The sequence below is a fragment of the Aulostomus chinensis genome, chromosome 12 (genome assembly GCF_037954235.1).
Source record: "Aulostomus chinensis isolate RoL2024-O1b breed Wild chromosome 12, RoL_Achi_v1.0, whole genome shotgun sequence".
Classification (NCBI taxonomy): domain Eukaryota; kingdom Metazoa; phylum Chordata; class Actinopteri; order Syngnathiformes; family Aulostomidae; genus Aulostomus; species Aulostomus chinensis.
Window position 1 is genome coordinate 20,269,102 of NC_141331.1, and position 24,564 is coordinate 20,293,665.

The 24,564-nt window shown below is 41.3% G+C and overlaps 1 protein-coding gene across 2 annotated transcripts in view; it reads right to left on the reverse strand.

The window, feature by feature from the left end:
• Positions 1 to 11,229: 11,229 nt before the first annotated feature.
• LOC147252453 (uncharacterized) overlaps positions 11,230 to 24,564 on the reverse strand; it is a 35,526-nt gene continuing 22,191 nt past the window's right edge. Inside the window, exons 4-10 of one of the 2 annotated variants that reach the window (XM_086220768.1) lie at positions 22,945 to 23,034; positions 22,647 to 22,755; positions 22,403 to 22,530; positions 20,724 to 20,926; positions 20,172 to 20,281; positions 19,817 to 19,958; positions 11,230 to 17,783 (exon numbers count right to left, since the gene is read on the reverse strand). In XM_086220768.1, coding sequence (XP_086076894.1) covers positions 16,007 to 17,783; positions 19,817 to 19,958; positions 20,172 to 20,281; positions 20,724 to 20,926; positions 22,403 to 22,530; positions 22,647 to 22,755; positions 22,945 to 23,034 — 2,559 coding nt within the window. In that variant the 3' untranslated portion in view covers positions 11,230 to 16,006. Of the gene's footprint in view, positions 17,784 to 19,816; positions 19,959 to 20,171; positions 20,282 to 20,723; positions 20,927 to 22,402; positions 22,531 to 22,646; positions 22,756 to 22,944; positions 23,035 to 24,564 lie in introns of those variants that run through there. The other variant, XM_086220769.1, reaches the window with a different exon arrangement.

Below are 24,564 nucleotides of genomic sequence, written 5' to 3' on the forward strand. Positions count from 1 at the left end.
GGGTGCGCGCATTCCACCGGCGGGCACGCCCGACACAGATTTCTAGCGCGCGAGTGTGAGAGAGTCCAGCAAACAGCAGCAGGCAGCAGGGACGTGAGCGCGGGCACGCTAGAGAATCTCCTGGAAACACAGGATGAGCGTGTCCACGCCGGCGCGCCCCCGAGCGAGCGGTGGCATCCAATCAGCGCGCAGATGAGAGATGGAGGTTTATGTTGAGCCTGCAGTAGCCCCGCTGAATGTGGGTCAGGGGTTAGACTCTTAAATTATGGAGCTGAAATCATCTCAACATTCAAAGGGACTCTCGGAAGGTCTTGGGTCAGATGATAATGGTGGGCGTGGTGGTGGTGGTGGGTAAAACAGACAGTAAATAAAGCGGGACCTGGAGGCAGAGAAAACATCTGATTACAACCGTGATTCGTGTTAGATCCAGTTACTCAGTTGTAATTTAGATAAAACGAGACTCAGAGTCAGTGGTTAAATGCCTTGTAAGGCGCATCCTCACACTAGATATTTTTACTTAGTATAAAATATGTCAATATCACACTTGTGATTTAGAAGTTATTAATATTAAATGTCCTGAAAGAAGTAGGGGTTTTGCAATTTGGGCCGGAAAACTGGAGGAAAGACAAATGGGCAGGTAGGAAGCCTGGAGGTAAGTAGTCAAGGCCTCTCAGGAGGAAATCCCTATCACTAAGGAGTGGGCCTGAGACACCCAGGGGGACAGCCAAGAGCACAACCCTCTGGCAGCTGACAGCACAAGCAATACATCTGCAATGAAGGACAATCCACTCAGGAGACCAACAGCTAGGACAAACCTCTCAGGTGGTGGACAGCAAAGGACAAAGCTCTTTGGAGGTCGACGGCGAAGGACAGGCTGTGGTGTGGTGGCTTGATCAGCTGTATTGCCACCTCACATGATGGACTGAAGAACAGGAAAATGGCTGCAGCCCAGCAGAAACAGTAGCACTACAAAAAGTCTGGGGGAACACATGGAGTCACTGGAGTGTTGGCAGCTGTGAGGACCTGTGGTATCGAGCAACAGGGCGAACTCTCCATCTCCAGCACTCAGCGCCTGTTACACCGGCCTGCGCTCCCCTTCCATGAACCAGTCTGCCATCCAGTCCCCCATCAAGCTGGCTTGCTCTCCCTGCCTCCCCTACCAGAAGCTTCCTTCTTCAACTGTTAACATTTCCATGTTTCCCACATGGCGGGTCTAAGGGCAGAGGATGTTGTTATGATGCCATGTGAAGCCCTTTGAGACAAACTGTTTGTGAAGACGGGCTCTACAAATAAAATTGCCTTGCCTAAAACACATTTTAATATGATCAAGATGGAGACATGAGCACGATAATTAGCATTAGTTGAAGTTGTGAACCTGTTGTGTAGTTTTTTAAAGCGAAGAAGTGAAGATAATGTTGCAAAAGAAGTGCCATAAGTCTGATGCACTCATTTTCCCCCCATCATACGCAATTCCTCCAATAAACCACAATCCAGAGTAAAAACCTCATTACCTTTTGGTGGAAGGAGCCTATGGCGATGCTAAATTCTAGGTTGGCCAACAAAAATAAAACCCTCCTCTATGACTCTCAAAACATTGATTATATGTGACAGATATTCATAGTGTTACATAAAGATTATAACTGATGTCAAATGGCAAAAGGTGAGAACAATTCACCCTTTCTCCCGTTTCAGAAGTGTTAGCTGTGAACAGGCCAATTTTCAAAAAAACAAACAAACCATTTAGTAGTATCTGTTTGGTGTGTGGCCATTTTGAAATATGCTCATGCATAGCTCAGCTCCTTCTTCTCAGAGGTAATAACACATTCGTGACACTCTTTATGACTAATTCTGTTCATTGAGCAGCTGATGGACATCAAAATTGTTGGCCTCAACAACAGTGGGTGTGTCTTTTTGAATTTTTTTTTCATCTTGACATGAAGGTTGCAAATAAGCCCCCTTCCATGCAACCCATCAGCAATTGGCCTAGTTTTCTGTGGGGGTCTTCAGCACCCAGAGGGAGTCTGATCGGTCATGTGACCTGAATGCATAGTTCTCTGCAGCTGGAGATGTATGTCTTTGTCTTCTGCCAAACACAAATGTGTCAGATACCTCACTGACATTTTCACACAAGCTGACTAGTTACAGAATGTTCAGGCGCAGGGGTCTTGCTGGGAATCACTGGTCCCCCTCGTGAACTTCCTCACAAACTGTACTTTTCTTGATGTTTATTTCATCTCCTAACGTAAAGGTTTACTACGTCAAAGCTTGCACCACACAGCCAGACTTTCACTTGTCAGAGAAATATCAAGTACATGACATATCGAATTGATTGTTGCGACCTATTAGAGTATCAACCAAAACGAAGTATGGAAAAGCTGTTGTTGAACGCAATGGTGGATCTCAAGTAGAGAATGTGCAGCTGTTACAACTTACCATTTATATAAGAGGGTGGGAAGGGCATGTAACAAAAGGAGTTGATGGAAGAAATTATAAAATGAGTAGTTTAAAATTTATAATACAAACAAGAAAGGAGATTTTGTATCAGGTAAAGGACAGACACCAGAGGATACAAGCACAGTGACACCACTGAGATGTCTTCAGGAACACAGGACAGTTAAAATGCTTCAACTCTATTTATACTAGTAAACTACATCTAGCATTGTGGAAAACATTTTCTTTTTAAAAATGGGAGCTACAGCTGGATCAGCGCTGGCTTGGCCCATCCATCCTTGCTGCCTTGTCTCTTCTAGGCAACAGTCTTTGTTCTTTGGCCCTGTGAAACCCTCAAGACACGGAGAGAAGCATAGGCGCCGTCAGTGACTCCAACACACCACATCTTGCGGCTAGCGACTGAGAGTATTTTGTTTTGGTAGATACTCGTGACAGGCTTTCTGCTTTGCACTGAGGTTTTGTGGTTCCACTCTGCAGTTCACCTGACTCTGTGCTTATGTCTGACTTCTCCAGATCTCTATTTTCTCAGTATCTCGGTATCTTCCTTGTCTTCCATGACTCCTGTGGTGGGCCAGCTTCCGCATGCACCAGCCCTCTCCTGGAAAAACCACTTCTCTTAAAAGCTGCTAATAGATCATCTTTCAGGTGCAGGTGTGTGGGGTTAACTGATGCCGCTGCGCTTACTGCGCACTTCAAAATCAACACAACACAGACACAATTAAATCAGGCAGAGAATATATCAGAATAATGCAGATACAAAAGAAATGCAATAAATACAATAAAACTTAATCCCACCAGCTGACAGGGAGACAGAATGTCGCACCACTTAGTCAATAGCAGTGGAAGTCACAACTAAATAGACTCTGTGTTCTTGAAGCAGCCAGATACCTCCCACTAGGTACTGTTCTGTTTTGAAATACTATAAAACTTCCTTACCGTGGTGGGATCATTTTTTTTCAGCTCTCCTTTTGAAATGGCTGGAGACACACTTGTACCAGACAGTGTTTTCAGCAGAATCAGAGTAATAATATAGCACATTTCTTATAGAAGTGGGATAATATTACTACAGTTACTGTGTCCGGTAGAAGAGTACCTGTGATAGGATGACTAGACTGCTTGTTATTCCTCGTAGCTTTATTAGTCAGGAGGAAGATCGACCAAAATGCATAAAAGACGAGGCAGATGTGGATTTTAAGATTTTTAATGAAATAATTAAACAGAAACTAATTTTACAACTAACAAAACACTCAGAAAAACAAATGGGCAGGTGAAGAAAGTGGAGAATAACCAGGTTAAATAAAATAGATTGTCTGATGAAAACTGAGTCAGGAAGTCAAACTAAATTACAGACTTGACCAAGAAGAAACAGGTGGGAGAACACAGGGCAGGGAAGGAGTTGACTGGGTAAGAAACACAAGGAACGAGGCTGTGATGGATGAAGACGAATTAACAGACAAAAACACAAGGGAGGGAAGTGCTAAAGATAAAACAGGAACCAACTAGATTGAACTGCAACATCAGGAGAAACACACCCAACAAACTCACCAAGGAAAAACAAGAAACTCAGCTTGGAGTCCATGATGATACACACTTAAAGAGTCAAGACTAAATGTCCATAACTAAATTCAACATGGTCCATGATTGGACCGTGACATTGTTTTACAACAGTATGACTGGTTTACCTACAGCAGGAATTCCCAAAGTGTGGCAGGGTGCGTGAGCCGCCTCTAGGTGGCGCGTGAGATTTTTAAAAAAAGTGATTTGGAGTATTTTTTTTAAGTGGGATTTTTCCACACAATAAAGACGTCTAAATGAACATTTCAATCGTAAAATTTAAAATCCAAAGCTGATATATATATATATAATGTTACAGGGACTTTCAGGGAGTTTGAGAACCATTGCTCGACATAGGCATATATATATATATATATATATATATATATATATATATATATATATATATATATATATATATATATATATATATATATATATAAAACCCCCCACGCCCATTAAAAGGATAAGTGGTAGAAAATGGAATGGACTTTAGAGGCTAATATATTCAATTTTGTAAGTAACTTAAGAGAGTGGAATGGAGCCAATTGTCTTCCCATTGCCTCCTGAGGAACACATCATTTTCAACAGGCTGTGTTGTCATTACTGCCCTGGTTGTAAAATGATGTGCCATCTCTTCACCATATGGGGACTAAATGATATAAAGTGATCCTCAACAACTTTAAAATGCAAGTTGTGATATGAAATGTTAAATCTCTTTCTTACAGACGAACCCATGAAAACGATTATCAATGTCAAGTTCAGTAACAATTTTATCCACTGCCAACTACACATATTATTTATAGATCAGACACTCCTCCAAGAACTTATTTGGTTCTCATACAACCACACATAAAGTACAATAAAGCTCACAAAGTCAAAAACAAGTTTACTGAGTGGTGACCAGGCCATTTGTTTAAGTGTATTTTGTTGTCTGTCTGCAGAGAACACAAGCACAGCCAAAATCAGAGTGTCCTTCATGCCTCCAGAAGCAGGGTGCTGGGGACAAGAGGGGTATTTCAATGCAGTGTGTCCCATGGGACAAATGCCAGTGCAGCTCTAAATATGTTTTCATCAGACTGGAAGGACCACATCAGGCTGGCCACTTACTAAAGTTGTTACTATAGACTTGATCAAGTGAAGGGTTTGTAACTGTACTGGGAAGGAGGTACGATCCTCACCCCCCCTTTGGAGCATTAACATTGTTTAGCTGATCCTGTCGAGCAGTGGTTCTCAAACTCCTTGAAAGTCCCTGTAACATTTATCTTCTTGGAGTCAAGTCAGTTTTATTCGTATAGCCCCAATTCACAACAAAAGTTATGTCATGAAACTTTACAAGAAGAGCAGGTCTAGTACCACACTCCTTCAAGTAATTTGCTACCCAACAATTCTCCATGAGCAAGCACATCCTGCAATAGACCTTCCAGATCCAGGCTCAAATGGAACGGCCATCTGCTTTGACCGGTTAGGGGGAAGAGAGCAGGAGAGCTGGGCAGAGACAGAGACAGATGGAAAAGACATCGAAAAAGAAAGAGGAGGACGAAGATAAAGAGTGTGAATAAAAGAGTGGGAAAATGAGAAGCGGATAGGGACGTGAACAGTGTGAAAGGACAAAGACGAGCAGAGAGAGACTGTGGGATGGGGGGGAAGGGGGCAAGCGAATATCACCAACAGCTAGCTACCAATATTAACCTCCTCAGGTTACTCAAGCAATAAATTCCAGCATAATATGAGCAATTGTGTGCAAGCAAATGCAATACAAACACAATGCTAATCAGTGCTGCGAAAGTACTGAGAATACTATTATGTTTACAACCAGTACTAATACTAATACTGATGCTAAGGGTGGCAGCTTGAGCCTCCTCATGTCAGTAGCTTCCTCCAGCAGCAACATCAGTCAGGGATCTGGGAGGTGTGGAGACACAAAGTCTCTGGAGAAGAGGTCAAGTTAGTAACAAGAATGAGTACAGGAGGACAGAGAGGAGGAGAGAGAAGCCAAGTGCATCATAGGAGATCCCCCAGCAGTCTAAGCCTACACCAGCCCTAAATATAAGCTTCATCAATGTGTCCTCTACCTCCACAGATGGCGCTAGTACCACCAGAGGCTAGGCTAGCTCTGATAACATCAATGCTAGCTGTCAGACCTGCTACTTGGAGCCCTTGGGCAATGATTTTAATTGTTGTGACTTCATCTTCAACTGATGTATGATGGTTTCAATCATTTATCTGTATTTGAGCAAGCTAAGCAACATATTTGGTGCTAAAGGGTCTTATTTTAGTGGCTAACTTGGCTAATTTCAACATCCCCACTGAAAATAAAACCAGATTTTTAAGTTTGAGTGAATCCTTCTCTTCTTCTTTAAATGCTCAGACTATATGGGTACATATAAATGAACCCATGTCAATTATTTTAGATTTCTGACTTTTGTTTCCAGAATATTTTATTTTTACCGAAAACAAATACCTCATTATTACAGCATTATTAAACCCTTGGCCAAGTACTGTAATTATGCCACCCTTACAATGTATGTAATTGACCTGAAGGATGGTTGTGAAGAACAATCTTGCGAGAAGTCACTGAGCTGAAGTCTAACACAGGGGGAGTCTGTGTACGTTTCCTAAATCATAAAGGCTCTAATAAAGATCTTATTTATTGTTACAGGAGGGTTTGGTGGCCAAGATGTTCTTATGAAAAGACTGAAGTTGGGATGTAACTGGATTTTTGTATGTAGCCGAAGGGCATAACCTTTGATGACGTGTAACGGGACTGTGATGCCAAGTAAATAGAATTCAACTTCCATCATACTTTTATCCGTACATAATAGCATGCTGGCATGCAAGCAGCTCTTTGTCTGTAAACCCCAGAATATGTATCCACAGAGAAGGAAAAGAAATTATAGAAAAATATATTTGGTTTGTGGCTTTGTAAGTGATCCTCTGATCTTCTGGCTTGGTGCCCAATCGTTTTTGAGAATAAAGGCTTGTTATTCCGAGACTTTTAAGAAAATTTGAATTGATGTCGGAAAGTAGGCTTTTTACAGTAAGAAAACATTTCTCATCCTCTGATCTAATCACAAGCACTTGCAGTAGAGGTAAATTAGACAGAAATTAGATTTTATTGAAGCTATATTGTTGTTTTCTAAAAGTAAATTAAGGATTCTGATGATGTTCAAAATGTAAAGCTCTGCATCAGACAAAATATAGGCAGCCCAGCTTAACCCACTACATCTGTATTATAAAAGGCTGTGTACACCTTGAGTGGAAAGTATTTGATCAAAAATTGTTTTACACGTTGAAATTTTCAAGTTCCCTTCAACTAAGACGGAGCTGTTCCTTCACTGTGCAGAAATGAATGAAGTCAGATATTCTGCAGAATTGTGTTATCACTGTTAATAAGCACATTCAATATTTTTAAGGGAAAAAAAAGATCTGTCATTTGGTGAATTCTGCCTTACAGATGCAATATCTATAGATCATATAATTGTTCATGTGGAACACACACTGGGGGTGAAACCAGGCCAAGTGCGCCCTCTGGTGGCTGTAGCACCCACTCTGATCACCTTGTGTTCATGTTTTAGCTCCGGAGAGACAAAGTAGTAAGATTTTGGTTTATCTCGCCCAATGTCTGGGATAGCACCCAGACCCCCCCCCCCCCCACACACACACACACACACGACCCTTGATGGATAAGTGGTATAGAAAGTGGATGGATGGTAACTGGAGAAGGATGTTTTGGACATGGTTCTGTTTTTTTTATAGCGAGATGAATGAATGAACTTTACCACATATTGTCTTTGGGTGCCCCCATTCCTCCTCCCTCTCTTCCTAAACCTGGTTTGACTGTACATCAGGTGGCAAGGAGGTCAAAGGTCATCATTGAGGAGGACCTGCACATTAATGACCTGAAGGTACAAACATGGAACAGTTGCTACAATATGGCGCTATAATTAGTGATGGGTCGGAGTAATCCATTCCTCAGTGTCTCACAGTTAGTTCGATCTTTTATTCATTTTGTATTGCCGAGTACGATCCTGGAACCAAATAAAATATATTTTGCTGCCGTGATCTTCAATATTCCAATGAAAAGCAGTTGGCATAGAAAGTTGGCATTGAAAACATGCTGCTTTAGTCAGAAATTACACTTTTTTTCATATTCAAGTAGGTAGTAGGTGCTCCGGAAGACATTTCAATTCCTCCTGCAAGATTAACTCCATCAGCTCCACTACATTTTCAACTTCAGATGTCTGGCACAATTTTTCAAATAAAAGACTTCCTCACACCAAGTCTCTGCACATCCGAATGGCACTTTTATCACTCTTAATAAATCGCAAGAAAAAGTTCACGTGTGTAGCACTGTTTTCAAACTCACACAAATTTCTTTTGTTCCCCTTAAGTTATCACTGAACCAGAAGTACTTCTAAACAAAGTGTACCTCAGCTCTGCTTTCCAGGTGTTGTATGTCACTTCAGTATCAGTACTATATACAAATCCGCCTATCCGCATTTTTGAAGTTGTGCCCAAGAAGGGCTCAAAGTTCTAAAACTGTCCAGTGAAAAATACATAACATTTAACATTTTCCCCACATTTCTCTACAACCAGAAGAGAAAAAAAAAAAAAAAACTTACCGTGGTGATCCGTTGAGAGCCCCTAATGGATGTTATGTCCAGTCTAGGACACAACATGAGAAGACCTCAATCTTCCCCAAGCAGCCATGCAGACAAAAGAAACTCAATGCAAAGAAAGTAGATTTATTAGAAATAAAAATAAATAATACAATAAACATACCTGGTCCGAGTCAACCGAGGCCAGCACAACAAACCAAATGCCCGCAGTATGACCGCATCTTAGTCGCTTTTATAACAGGCTTTCCTCTGTGGCAGCCAATTACTATCCAGAACTGAGAGAGCACACTGATTGCCTCCTTGCAATCACATACACACCTATCTGAATGAGTAGGACAAAAAAAAAGTGCAACAACACTATTGAACACACACACTAAATTAGCAGCAGTTAACAGATCGCCATGGAAAGTTTGTAGCTATTTGATAAATGCTCTCTGTAGGAAGCATTATTAGCTTGTCTCTGCCGCTTCCCTTCATGTCCCTTTAGTTCTTTGGTCACCTTGGTGATATAGAGTTTGGTAACCTGCTCATCTACATTTAAGGATGTCAAGTGTTCTACTACACTACCATTGCTGTTTTTTTTTTTCATTTCAGGAAGGTAATGACATTCCTTGAAGAGGGATTTTCGTGAATTAAAACTTCACATGGTTTAATTTCCATTTTTACTTTTAGATTAAAACTCTATACGTCACAGCCCACTAGAGGGCACTCACAACCAGTTTGTAAATGTGGTATAAAACTCACGTTGTCTGTCCATCCAGTCTGGTAACAGCTGTAAGGTCCCACTATTAGGTGTGTATAGAAACAAAAATTACCCCACCAAGGAGATCATGTGCTCATGGGTATTGGTTTGTCTGAAAATTTAGTGAGATAACACAATTTAGATTTAGATATGATCGCCCCAGTTTTGGCATCAATGGAGAAGCTACAAGGGTCTGTATCTAATGACGTCATATCTCTTATTTAATGAATTTAATGAATTTTTAAAATAAATATGTTTTATTTTTACCTTTACTGGATCCCCATATCAGGGCGGCACGGTGGTGCAGTGGTCAGCACTGTCGCCTCACAGCAATAAGATTCCGGGTTTGAGTCCCAGTTCTTTCTTTCTGTGTGGAGTCTGCATGTTCTCCCTGTTCCTGTGTGGGTTCTCTCTGGTACTCCAGCTTCCTCCCACAGTCCAAAGACATCAAGAGGGGACGAGGCTGATCGATACTCTAAATTGACCGTAGGTGTGACTGTGAGTGTGAATAGTTGTCTGTCTCTATGTGTTGGCCCTGCGATGGACTGGAGACCTGTCCAGGGTGAACCCCACCTCTCACCTGAAAGCTGCTGGGATAGGCTCCAGCCCCCCACGACCCTTAACAGTATAAGCGGTAGAAAATAGATGGATGGATGGATGGATGGATGGATGATGGATGGATGGATGGATGATGGATGGATGGATGGATAGATGATGGATGGATGGATGGATAGATGATGGATGAATGGATCCCCATTTCAATTGATTTAGCTAAATGAGGACTTGTAGGGACATTCTTGCACTCAGACACCTTTCACAAGTGTTCAAACACAGGAAATCTTCTCTGGTAAGAATGTATCAATTATATAAATATAAATCAAGAAGCATAATTCTTTGATCTTTTCTTATTTTCTCTTTTATCAATGTCACCCTAATCTGGTTCAAAGTTTACGTTTTTGTCAAAGGCTTGGATGAAACTGAGGAACCAGTTGTATAGTCCTAAAACCCCACTGAGAGAGCACCAGTTTATAATGCTTGACAATGCAGTTAAAAGCAGCTATGAAAACACATTTTTAATCATCACTGTACATTAGTCAACTACTATACCTCGTCCTATCAAGTCAATATTTTGCCTACATCCGTCTGTGATATTATTTAGTCTCATTGTTACATTAGAGCATTAAAAGAAACAAAAATTCAATATGAAATTCATGACATGAAAAATAAATTACAGGAACATTCCAATATCTGAGCCAACATCAGCCTCTTCTACTGGGTGTTCATAGCAGGAGTTAAAGGAATAAATTGATGAATCTGATCAAAATGGTGATGAAATAAGCCACACAACACAATGTTAAATGATTGCACACGTTTACTGAAAAAGCATTCAACAGTAGACAAAGGCTGGTTATTCGTGTATACTATAACTACTTGGGTAAATAAACATTGATTCCATCAAACTTTATCGCTGTGACATATCACAAAGAACCGATTGATGGCAAATATCAAAGCCTCGAAACGTCAAAACAACAGTGAGTCAAATATTTGGTTCCAGGTCTTTTAAAGTGGTGTATCGGTCCAATCCAGGCAGTTTATAGGCTGTCCTTCTAGCCTCTGCCATCTGCTTCACGCTGACAGAATACAACAAAAAAACATGACCAAGCAAGACACAGGCAATGAAGCCACTATCGATCTATGATTCTACTTCAGATGATATTTCTTCCCTTTCTCAACGTGTTCTCTGGACAGTATCTCCAAATACATACAATAGATTCATAGGAAAGGAATAAATACAGAGCGCAGCAGTTATATGGCAAAGGTGCCATTTTAATACTGCTATACTTGGGTTGAACAAGCATCTTCTTGTAGTTTGTGTGTGTGTGTGTGTGTGTGTGTGTGTGTGTGTGTGTGTGTGTGTGTGTGTGTGTGTACGTGTGCGTGCCTGCTTGTGGCTGAATATATCCTCAAGAGACAAACAGCATCTGAAAGCATGCTAAAAGATGCCTTTCTCATTCTGTCCATCAATGAAATAACCTTGCCCTCTCCTGAGACAAACTGAAGTGTTTTCCCTTGTTTCCATTGGTGAGGAAGTTTGTGCTAAGGGGAATGGACATGGAAGGATTTCCGGTGCTAAAATGCACTTAAGGATAAAAGCTTATTAATTTAAGGATATTTCCTTTGGGCATGGCTGACGTTTAACTGCTTCAGCTTAGAGGATATCCTCAGAATAAAAAAAGCAGTGCTGAGCAAAACAATCTTAAGTTTAAGTTGTTTTAAATGAGCAGGCACAAATATATTTATATTGCTAAAGGCACAAAACAAAGACAGCATATGGCTCATTGTGGTTGAGAACATTTGGATATGTTGAGGTGTTCTTGCAGGGGACACATAAAATGTGTTTGGATGACAGCTGCTGCCTCTGAGACTGACTTCAGATCTGTAACAGCAGCAGTTGCATCTGCTGCATTTTAGTGAGGTTGAGGTGCTGGTCACTGGTTGTTTGACTGCTTGTGCCACTTGGATGTGCGGCTTTTATCAGCATTTTGCCAAAACCTATTGTTTTCTAAATGGCACCTCTCTTTATAGGTGTGGAGTTTCATATTGGAACCAACTACATAATATGCATAACAACTAAGGAACAGAAAGTCAGCAATTCATCATATGGACTATGATTTCTCAGTCTTAACGCGTTATCTGCAAATTTAACAACTACCACAAATAAAAAATATAAGTGATGCTGATGATTGTTTTTTCCTACACTTTTTATGTTTCATGATATTCACATTTTGCACATACTGAAAAAAAAACATGTAAACATTGTGAATTTGAATTAGTAATGCCTTCCTTATTTTCCTCATTTTCTTTGTTGATGAAGAAAACAAGGGTTCAATTCTTGGCCAGACCAGTATGGACCTTTAGGCATGGTTCTTAATGCTGTTGGCCTACCTCAGGATGACTGAAACAGTGAACCCAAGAGTCATACCAGCTCAGATGTGACCTGCGTCAACGAGGTCCTTAGCAGGTGTTGGGGAACCTGATGAGAAATGGGCCACTGGAAAGAAGACATGGATGGACTAGAGCAAAGCTTCTATATCAACCCCTGTGACAGGAGCTACATGCAGAGGTTAGGGGATACAAGGGTCCTTTAATTCCCAACATCTTAGGTGACAAAAGTAACATCCCTAGCCCAGTGTTCCAACATTTGCAAACAGCAATTGCAGTCATAACTAGAGACTGATGAGGGACAATGAAAATGCTACTGCCAAGATGGCAGGAAAGAGGGGAGATACAATCATTCTCCTCACCCTACATCAGGTACTAAGCCCCAATGACACCAACCCTTAATACAATGAGACTGAAGATTATAACTAAGCAGGACATTCATTCAGCCCCCCTGGACCTACCTTACCGTAGGTAAGTGACAAAGCAGCACTACATAGTATTCCAACATGAACCATAAATGAGACCAATGAGCACTATAGCTATATGACAGATTTGGCTACAAGATGAACACCATTAGCCACAAGGAACTTTACCCCCCAGCGAAAAGTAGGTTGGAGTCCAAAATCAAGGTAACAGAGGGAATTTAATTAGCTCTCAGACCTACAGAAAGGTGTGGGGAGGAAGGGGATGCCCGGAGAGTACAATAGACTGTCCATACCTGAGGCACTAGAGACTGCTGAGGGAAGACTCACAGCTCTGGCTACCCACCTGAAGAGATATACAAGGGACGCAGAAGGCCAATGAATAAATAGGACACCAAAGCATCCAAAGTGTAATCTCAGTGGCAACCTGAGCTGAGGCTGAACAATACTGGAAGAACATATGGGAGAAGTAGGCATCAAATAACACTGATGCTCAGTGGCTAGTGGATCCAAGCGCAGACCACAGCGACATACCAAAACAAGATCCAGTGACCATCTCAATAGCAGACATCTAAGAAAGTAGAGAGTCGATGTCACATCAGGACATGATCCACACCTACTGGTTGAAGAAACTAACTGCACTCCAGCAAACTGCTTTTCTGCATAGCCTGGAACCCCCTCAGCCAAATCATCACAAAGAGTGGCTAAGGACCCTGGTTCTGAAGGGAAACAACCATCACTCACCTCCTTTACATGGATGACATCAAGTCGTATGCAAGGACTGAGAGACACTCTGACTCACTGATCCACTTCATCAGGATCTCCAGCAACAACATCAGAATGTCATCTGCACTAGATAAGTTTGGTTAGATGGTATTTAAGAGAGGGAAGATGATAAGAATAGATGGGGCTGAACTGCCTGTCTGAAGCATTGAGGATGTTCAGAACACTGACAAAAAAACCTGTGCATCCCGCAGACAAAGAGAAGCCACGACGAAATACCTCCACAGAGGGAGGCAGGTCCTGGGAAATCAGCAGAATGTTAAGAACAAAGTCCAAGGCATCACCATGTATGCCCTGTCTACAGTCATCAGATAATCTGCTGGCATAATAGACTGGCCAAAGAAGGCGATGGAGGCCAATGACGTAAGACGCTGAGGGACTTCCAGATCCAGAGTGGCAAACTGGTAATGGCTAACCAGCCGATTTCTGATGGTTTGGACATCCTGTTAATGAACCAACTGCAACGTCAAGATGAAGGAACATGAGAAATACTAAGGGCTGAAAAAATAGCTACAGAAGATGTGAGGAGTAAAGGCAACAATAGTGTCAGAGCACTGGGGGCTATGACTTCAAACTGGGAGAGCGGCTACAGCAGATTCCACTTACAAGTCTGAGGTTTCGATCCAGAAGAGCACAGTCTTAGGAACAGGTAAGATATTGCACAAAACCCTAAAACTCTCAGGGTACAGGACCTGGGCTTGAGGACTTAATTCTCTTAATATCATTTTCAATATCATTTTCACACTCTGCAGTCAACTCATTGAGCAGCATCTGTTCAATCAAATCATCTCCTGGTGTCTTCATTGAAAACAAAACATGACCGACAACAGTGACTTTATATTTGTGACGTTTATGAGTCTGGAGCTCCACATTCTCAAATAATATACAGGTAGCCGTATGGTTGTGATGACCAACAAGTGTTAGAGACTGTTTGGTTCAAACTTCGAAGTGTTCTTGGAAAAAATAATCTTATTTTACCATCCAACAATTTGTGGATGATTACCGGGTACTTGTGACCAGACAACTTCTCCAGATAAGTCTGATTTAGACTTTTCAGGAAAAAAGTAAATAATTTGTGTAAGGCACTACAGGGGCTGCAAATGTTTATTCTTAAATGCATTGGATGCTAAATAAGATGAATCATCATTCGGCTCTAGGCACACAAACATGATGATGGCTAGATCAACAACATGTTCACAAACGAATATACAACACAAAAAGAATCATCATTCGCAAAAAAATCTGAGCTGGTTTCCTCAGAGGAAAATTTTTCACAGGACTGTGAGGGTAGAGAGTTTGAAACCAGTGACTTTGATTGGCTGTGATTTGTCAGTTTTTTATGATATATTTCTTGCCACCCTCACCCAAGAACTAAAGTATCGCTAACCATATGACTTGACTGTAATCAGCGTAGCAGCGCCAGCTTCATGAAGAGCCCTCTTTTCATGTTTGGGAAACTGTCTCAGTTAATGGAAAGCCTTCCTCCAGGCACACACCATTATTCAGAACACAGATACAGACAGGCTAATGCTTTGAATATATGCTCTACTGAAGCAAACACAACAGCAAATGTCACATTACTTCAACACACTTGAATCAACCACATTTACGGGTTTGATTTAAAATATAAAGATTACTGTTTTCTGTAATACTGCCCACATTAATGTACAGCTTTCATAGTCAGTGATTCTTTGTACTGATATATCTGCAGAACAGGTCATGGTGACATGTAGGAAAAGGGTATACATGGTGTTTAGAGTCTGTATGTATAGATATTTGGGAAATTAATGAATTCCCATGGTTGAAATGTCACAGCGTCTGCTTTCCCTTGTAAAAGCACAATTCTTTGGCTGCGTAGATTCACTTTATCAATCCTTCTCGCTGCCTCAAGCTCTATTCTGGTAAATGCACTTGTGAGTTTATACTTCATTCTTACTATATGATAAAACTGAAAAACTATAGTCTTTAAACATCAGAGATTTGACAAAGAGTATATATGACAAACAGATACAAAGTATATGGCAATAGCATGAGAGTCTGTGGATAAGTACAGGTCTAGAGAAACTATACTGTGTTTGTTCTTCTGAGTTGTTGCACATTAACAAAGCATGACTCCACTCTGACAGCTACATGGCGATGACATGAGCGGGAGTGGTGAAAAATGAAATCCACTGACTTCACCTGAGACTCTTTCAACCTGCTGGAGACGGGGGGTTCAAGTCAATTTTAATTCTTTTCCTTTTGTTTTGTTCACATTCATTTATGCACTGCAGCACACATAATTCTGACAATGATGTTATATATCACATACTGTATATCCTAACTGATTTAGGTAAAAGAGGGACTTTTTTTTATTTCAGAGTTTTTAATTCCACTCTCTGGATTCAAAAATAACATCAAGATCAAAATTCACTGATACCATTTTCTTATAATTTTCTGTTTATTTTGTCTTTTCTCGGGTAATCATCTCGCCCACCTGTGTGTCTGTGTCATCCTAGGTAGTTCTGCAATCCAAGTGAGTGCTCTGAGGCAGACATGTTGGGCAGAACGGTCATCGGACTAATGGTTGTGTTCTCCTGGTTAATGGTGGATGTCCCCACCACATCTTCACTGTGGCCCCACTGGAAGTAGCAGGAACCTTGTGGAGGACTCTGATCCAGAGTCACATTAGCCCCTCTCTGGCAGGAGGGCCCTGAGTGTGCCAGGGTGGCGCCCCCTGCTGGACTAGAAGAAAAGTCCTGGTTGAACATGCAGCTACTGGGAGTAGCTGCCTGGCCACATGCCTGGCCTCCCTGCTGAGTGTGGTCGAGTCCATTGACACTCCCTTGCCAAAGGCCAGCATTTGGGAATGTTTGGCTTTCTGAAGTCTGGCTGTGGCATCCTTGCATTGGCTCCTGTGTATTCTGTATGAGACCAGCATGATGCAGCTTATACTGGCTCTGTGGCCACTGTTGAAGCTGGTTCTGGTTGTGTGTTTGGAAATGTGTGCTTGCTTGATGACAAACCGTGGAAAAGGGAATGGGAATATTAGATTTGTTATAGGAATTCAGCTCATTGCAAGGAATTAGGGGTGGCAAAATGTCCACTAGAGCAGGTGAGACATTGCTTGGCTGTTGGACAGAGCTCTGAAGCAGCTGTCTGTTTGTTATGCCTGCAGGAGCCTGCATATTGTTTTGAGGACACAAAGGAAGTTGGCGGTACTGCAGGTTGCCAGGAAGTCCCTGTGGACAGCCCATGTTGCTGATGGGCACCAGTCCATAGCCTTCAAAAGTGACCGGGACCTCATCAGTGGAATTGCTGGGAACAGTGAGTTCAGGGAGCTCTATGGAGGGGCTGAAAATATCCTGGAGCGCCAGCTGCTGATGAGAGGGTGGGTGGGTGTTAGCCTGAGCTCTAAGGGCACCATGGTGGGAGAGTTTCTGAGTGCTTCTCAATATAAGAGCCTGTCCTGCTTCACTTTGACCTATATTCACTTGTTTATTTGCATCCTGCTGCTGAGAGTAGAGACCATTTATTTGAGAGGATGTCTGATCCAACATTGGTGTCTGAAACAGCTGCTGCTGACAGAGTCCAGACAGTGGGAGCTGAACTTCCTGACTGAAGGCATTGTGCTGATTATTGTTGACTGCTGTGAGACAGCTGGGAGGACTTGCTTTGAGACAATCTTCTCCCTTCTCCTTGAACAAAACTGAATCAATGTAGTCAAAGATCTCATTCGTGAGGATGCAGTCCAGTTCAGTCCTCACACTGCTCTGCTTATCACTATCTATCAAGACATTTAATCTCTTGGGAGACTCTGCCCACTCCATCAGATCTGCGTCAGCATCCAGATTGTGTAAGGTGGCATTAAAGTCACCATTTTGCGCTATTTCTTCAAGGCTGTTAATCACAGACGTCACTGACTGTTTGGTCTCCTCTTTCACGACAACGGGGTCCTCTGTTGGAGCTTCAACACAATCGTCCCACCACACGTCACTGGGAATGCTGACAAGGGCTCGGCTGTCCATGAACACCTGATCCACAGCTAATGGGGTGTCCACTGACTGGGTGTAAGCAGATTCATCCTGTCGCAGGAAGCAGTCCAGCAAACAGCCAGGTGGCACATCCTTGTTCATGTCAGTGTCATTGTTGTTAAACATTTTATTGAACTGAGACTCCGCGATGTCCACTGTGGGGCCGGTATTGTAAAGCAGAGCCTCTCCTGTGGTCAAGCTGAAGGGGAGCTCCAGCCTCCTCTGGCGAAGATACTCCTCACCCTCAGCCTTGCTGAAACAGACCGAACACAGTCCAAATGATACAACTGACAGCGCAATCTAAAGGAAAAAAAAACTGTTTCTTCAAATTACAGTTAATTTAAGAATAATAAAGCAGATCTCAATAGTGACTGCCCACTTTTATTAGAGTGGCTCCTTGAATTTCTGAGTCAATTCCTCTATTCATGTTTCAAAAAATCCTGAATTAACAATTTTTTTAGCCTGGCACCAAGTCAACCAGTTGGCAGATGAATTGTGCCCATAAAACAGGTGATCTGTTGTAAAAATATAACAGGAATGTGGGGAAAGCAGGAGTGTTTATGAAATTTGATTAATAGTTAAGGAAGTACTCTTCCCATGAGGCATTACAACACCCTTTTTCTTTCTTCACTTCCCAACTTGCTTGCTTGAGGTAAGGTGACTCTGAGAGGTAATGATATGAGGGCTAATAATCATTTATAAAAAAAAATAATGTACGACAGAAAATGGACATGCTTCAGGTCGGCATTTATTGATATGGACGTGAGCAGTGGCTACGATCAAATCTGACATCAGAATTTACTATGGTTGTTCTTGATTTATGTTTGTATTTTGTTTTATTCAGGGTGTTGCTCAAAAAAAAAAGAAGCTCCTGAGCTTAAGCTACTTCCTGGTTAAAAAAAGGATAAATATAAAAAATAAATTTAAAAAAACAGTCACGTCAACTCAGCCTGACCTGGCAGTGCAGCAGAGTAGACCTGGCACAGCCATATATTCATTTAGAAGATTTTAAACATGCAGAAATTGCTGATGGCGATCACAGGAACATGGTTATAGGAGGGAGGAGTTGTTTCCCCGCTAAACAACTACACTGCTTTACATTTATAGTATACATTTAATCCATAATAAACGGAGTAGGAGCGCAGATTCAACTGACTACTGACAATCACACAGGTGACAGTGGAGCACAGCATCAGGATGTGGGGTTCTGTATGTACTGCACTGCCCAAGGTGTTATTGGGTACTCTGATGTGCATACAGTAATGGTGATTCTGTGTCTCCTCCGTGTAGACCTGTGCCCCTTACACAATCGAACAATTATCTAGCAGTGAAAATTGTCAATCAATTAAATATTAAAACATTTAAAGTTCCAACTCATCTCATTTCACTTTTCAGTTTCATTCATTCATTCATTGTCTTCCGCTTATTCCTTTCTATTAAGTGTCGGGGGGGGGGGCTGGAGCCTATCACAGCATCTACGGGCGAGAGGCGGGGTTCACCCTGGACAGGTTGCCAGTCCATCGCAGGGCCAACATACAGAGACGAACAACCATTCACACTCACATTCACACCTACAGTCAATTTAGAGTATCAATCAGCCTAGTCCCCTCTTGATGTCTTTGGACTGTGGGAGTAAGCTGGAGTACCAGAGAGAACCCACACAGGAACAGAGAGAACATGGAGACTCACACAGAAAGATCCCATGCCAGAGCCGGGACTCGAACCTAGAACCTTCTTGCTGTGAGGCCACAGTGCTGACCACTGCACCACCGTGCAGCCCCACTTTTCAGTTTGTTGCATAAAATTAGTTGGATCATTCAATCAGGTGACATGAAAGTTTCAATCTCCAGTAAAGTGAAGTTCCTCTTCTTGGCTTGATTATTCTGCTCTATGTCGAATAATAGAGGGGTGAGGCTTCTCAAACCCAAATCTATTGGAATGGGTGGATGGATTTAAATGGTAGTTGTTTTCAATCACGGCATTTATCAACAGCTAGTCATTCACGGGCAGTGATCGATGAGGTACAACGGGTTTGATAAATCACACGTGTTTCCGGTCGTTCCTTGATTCCTAAGCTCTGATGCACACCAGTTTCAACACTTGACTGATAACGATAAATGAGGGTTATAATGACAAGGATTTTGGCTTCCACATGTCACTGTTAAGCTCACATAACAATAACAATCAAGTAAATGTACCTTGAAATTATCCTATCCATGCATTTGTGTTCAAACATTAAATATTAGTAGCATCTTTTTCTTCGTATTTAATTTCATAACAACTCACGCTAAAGCTGTTTGATATGCGATGATGAATTCTGGTCTTCCTCCTTTGTAGATCAGCTTAGCATTGGATTTCACCCACACCCAATTGTTAGATTTACTCAGGAGCCTGAAAACAGTCAGTCCACTCTCTCCTGTTTTTATCACTGTGATAGAAAGGAAAGAGAAACACAAGGTTTGTGGAGGTTTACTAGCAGCTGATATTCTTGAAAATAATGCTGACATGTAGGGTTTTTTCGGCCTGTTAAAGTTCAAGCTCCATACACTTTGAAACTTAGCTGAGGCACTTTGAAGTCAGTGCAAGGTGGCAAGAAAATAAAAATCTGCTTTTGAAAGTTGAGTTAAATTTGCCAACATACTGCGGAGGTGTTTGTCAGCACAGTACATCATATCAGCTGCATGAATGAACTGGTAGCCAGAGCCTTTCATACACAGCTCAACATCTGAGTAGCCCAGAATTATCTTCCCCCTAGAGACAAAGACAAGAAAAATAAATTGTGCTACTGGAATAAAAAAAAAAACAGTTGACAGAATTCATGATTTTTTTTCTATTTAGAACATGGATGAATAAATAATAAAACAGATTAATGCAACCATGAGTTGTAGTATATGAATACGGAAGTAGGAAGATACATGCTTATTCATTCTTACTTCTAATTTCAGTAGTATCTTATATTCATGTATACATAATGTAAACACAATCCAGGATCTATTTCCAACCCAACTTGTGAAACTACACAAATATCCTTACTCTGTAATCAACCCAATACATTTTACAACAATAAATAACACCTCACCTTCTCGTCACAGATTATGACAAAGCATGAGATTTGACAATGGTGTTTTGAGATTGAGCTTTTAGAATTATTAACAATATTGACAGAAAGACAAGAACAGAGTGGTTGTTTCACCTGTTATCAATGCCAGTGGGTGTGAAGTCCAGCTTGTGCTTGCTTTGAAAAAGGAGCATTTTAGACCTGATTTCAAGAATGGACGGAGGCGCTACTGGCATGGCAATGGCAAACAATGCCAGTGAAGATTTTGGACGTGCCCCATTGTCCCTTAAGACACTTTGGCCATGAAGGTACTTTAGTTTTCCCTGAAACTTCAGAGACTGGTACAAGGAAGAGAAACATGAGGTGAATCATTCAGAATTACTAAAACCTGCTGTTGAAACAGCTGTTTTTTGTTTGTTTGTTTGTTTTTTGCTTCTTCTGATTTAAAGTTTTCTGTTAAACAAACGTTGTTAAGTCACATTACATTCCATTTGGGCATGTTTGTAAAGCCTACAGCAGGGGTCCCCAAACTTTTTTCTGCGAGGGCCACATAACTTTCCCCTTCTCTGATGGGGGGCCGGTCAGTTTGTAACAGAAAAATTGTGACGATTGCAGGGGTGCCTAAATGTAAAAATGTATTGTTTTCCAGAAAGCCACACAACCAAGTAACCCTCTCTGGGTTCAGGACTAGGATTTTTTTCTGGGGGTTGCCAGATAGGGGCACAGACTGCAGAAGGGTGGAATAGGATGTCACGCTCTATGCGTGTATGAAATAGTTACTAACTGACTGAGTGTTAACACCAAACGGCAATGTGAATTTTTGCGTTGCTTTATTCGCAAATATAAACATATTGATCCAGCGATCAAATTCGTACGAATAAAGTGACGTGAAAATTCGCGCTGCGTTTGGTGTGAACATTAGGGCTGCAACTAACGACTATTTTAATAGTCGACTAGTCACCGACTATTGAAACTATTAGTCGCCTAATCGGATAATTATTAATTTTTTCTTAAATTTAGCATGAAGTTGATTTAACTATGTGGCAAATGATAATAAACAAGAAAGATGGGTACAATGAAAAATACATCTTTTATTGAACATTCATTAATTTGAAATAAGTTTGTCAGGCACAGTCTGGCATAACGCGAGAGCTCTCTTTTATAGCGAAAATACGCTTATAAAATGTACAATGTGTGTCATAAAAACCGTACTGGCTTGAATGTTACTTGAATCTCACCGAGGCGAGTCAGACTCCGTTTCGTTCAACTGCCCGACGGGCTTCTTTAAATGTTGGTGCATCACCGCCATGACACCAAGGTCTGCTTTGCAAACTTTGCAAGTAGTCTTTTTATCCGCCGTATTCAGGCTAAAATGCTCCCAAACTTTAGAAGTTTTGGTGCGCGTACCTGATGTTGACGCCGCGTTCCTGTATGTTACTGCTCAGAGACAGAGACGCTATTGCGCATGAGCGGCTTTCTGCAGAGATTATAATCAAGAGATTCTTCACTCTGTTGGAAAAACGCGTCTGGCAACAATAGTCGGCAATGGAATTCATTGTCGACTATTTCTCTTATCGATTTTTGTCGACGTTGACTAATCGTTGCAGCCCTAGTGAACACACCTTAATAGTTAATAATGAAAATAGTTCATAGCTAGTTATCAATTTTATTATCAAATACAAATACACATATGGAAAAAAAAATCAAAATGCGTCTCTGGTATTGTTCAGGTCGCCGGGGTAAATGTGGAGGCGGGGCGTATCCGGCCCATGGGCCGTAGTTTGGGGACCACTGGTCTACAGTATTGCTCTAACCAGAAAGCCAGAGGAGTTGTCGAGGAGGCAACGAAAGCGGCAAACAAAGCCCCTTTCCAGGAAAGACGAGTTCTCCGGGGGAAGATGCTCAGGATTGTACATCTCTGTGTTCATGCAAGCCTCCAAGCCTGAGAACAGAGGAAGAAAGCCATTTAACGCATGCATGGCCTTTAGCAGACATAAAAGACTCTTGCCACTATTTGACGAAATTAAGTATTTTCCACTAAGGGACAAGGGTACGTACAATCTCCATCTGTGTCAGGTGAGTTTAGAGCAAAATGAAGCTGCTGTTTGAACATGGCTCGGTCATCAGTGTGGATGAGCTCAAACACACTTTGGTGAACCACATCTGACTTTTGGCAGAAGAGGGAAGACAACAACAACATCATCAGCAATTCAAGCCATTATATGTACCTTCACCTCCTATGGCAGTATTTCTTCATACAGAAACGAGAGGTTTTTGATACAAGAACAACTGTATGAGTGTGTGTGCATGTATTTGCGTGTGTGCATGTATTTGCCTGTGTGTGTGTGTGTGTCACCTGCTGGAAGCCAAGATAGTCCTTGATTGTGGGAGATGCATAGAAAACCAGCCCCTCTGATGTGACCACCAACACAAATCCATTCAGTGCCTGTACACATGGTCACACATTAAGTAGTTAGAACTATGTCACGGGTCAGACCACTGCAAGAGTGCACACATAAGTATCCAGTACACACACACACACACACACACACACACACACACACACACACACACACACACACACACACACACACACATTTATCAGATAAATACTTTCTACAAATCATACAGGTGTTTCAGCTCCTTAGGACTTTTCCTCCTAAATTCAAACAAACGTTACTTTAACATGCCATGAATTAGTAAAAGTTTCCTTGATTCAGTAGGGCAGTAACATGTAATATCTCATATGATGTACAACCCAACCTAGGATAATATTTAAATAGAATTCTAGAGAGAGTGACATTCATTGATACAGTAGATTGTTGTATCTCTCTGTCTTGCGCCTCATCTAGTTGAGGCAGATGGCCTCCCATCTGCCTCAATTCTATATCTCAATTTATATTTTAATACATAAAAACAAAACATACCTGAAATATTAGTCAAAGAAGATATTCATTTGTCATCATATCAAACACAAGTGTCCCATTGTCACAGTTGAGAACTTGCAGCTGCACTAAATGTTTGGTTTATTTAATTACCAAAAATATGTGCATTATGTCTGTAAATTTGCAAACAGTCTATGAAATAATGAAAGCTTGTGGAAAAAAGCGGGAGGTTCCTTTGGTGGCAAGCACTTCTCAAAACACTGGCAGGGAAGAGAAAAAAGAAGAATGAGAAAACTGAAGAAGAGTGGATTATTGTACTCCCAACAGACATAACAGCTACAGGTTTCCTCAACACAAGCGCTTTTAAATATTCTAATAATTTTTAACAGAGAAAAACAGAGATGGATTAGTTCAAAGTCACACTTTGCCAGAAATTCATAGGATTCACACACCAAACATGAATGGTACAGTGTTATTACCAGTAACTTGCTTTTTTTTTGTTTTGCTGAAAACGCAAAATTGTTAAACACACTGGTTGTTCACAAAATACTGTCAACAAGTGCCACTTCTCAAAGGCCCTGTGTGTTATTTAGCTGCTACTTGTTGTGATCAGAACAAAGTGTAAGAATGTGCCAGACCAAAGGTAAACAGCCAAACTCAACTGTCACACAAACTTCCTCATCAGATTAACAGAATACCAAGGCAGCTGCTGCCCTAAGGCTCTTCAACATTGTTATCACTCAGAGTCAAATGTGCACATACAAGTTTTACAGTGTCAAGCATTGATCTAAGTATTATCCCAGTTGTATGATCACTTCAAGCCACTTTCAGAGAGGTAGCCAATCCTGCGTTGGACCAACTACTCCAACTATACAGACCAGCTTCTGACAATAGCCAAATTATCGATTGATGAAGGAGTAAAAGCAGGTTGGATCTTATTGAAAACAATTCTGGAAGTGGGGCTGCACAATTTTCAAAACAAAAACCGAGTTGCATTTAATTTGACTGAAACGGCAATGGCAATTTAATTTAATATATTCGAGGGAATATAAATTATCACATAATACCGCAGAAATTCGAAGACCATGGAA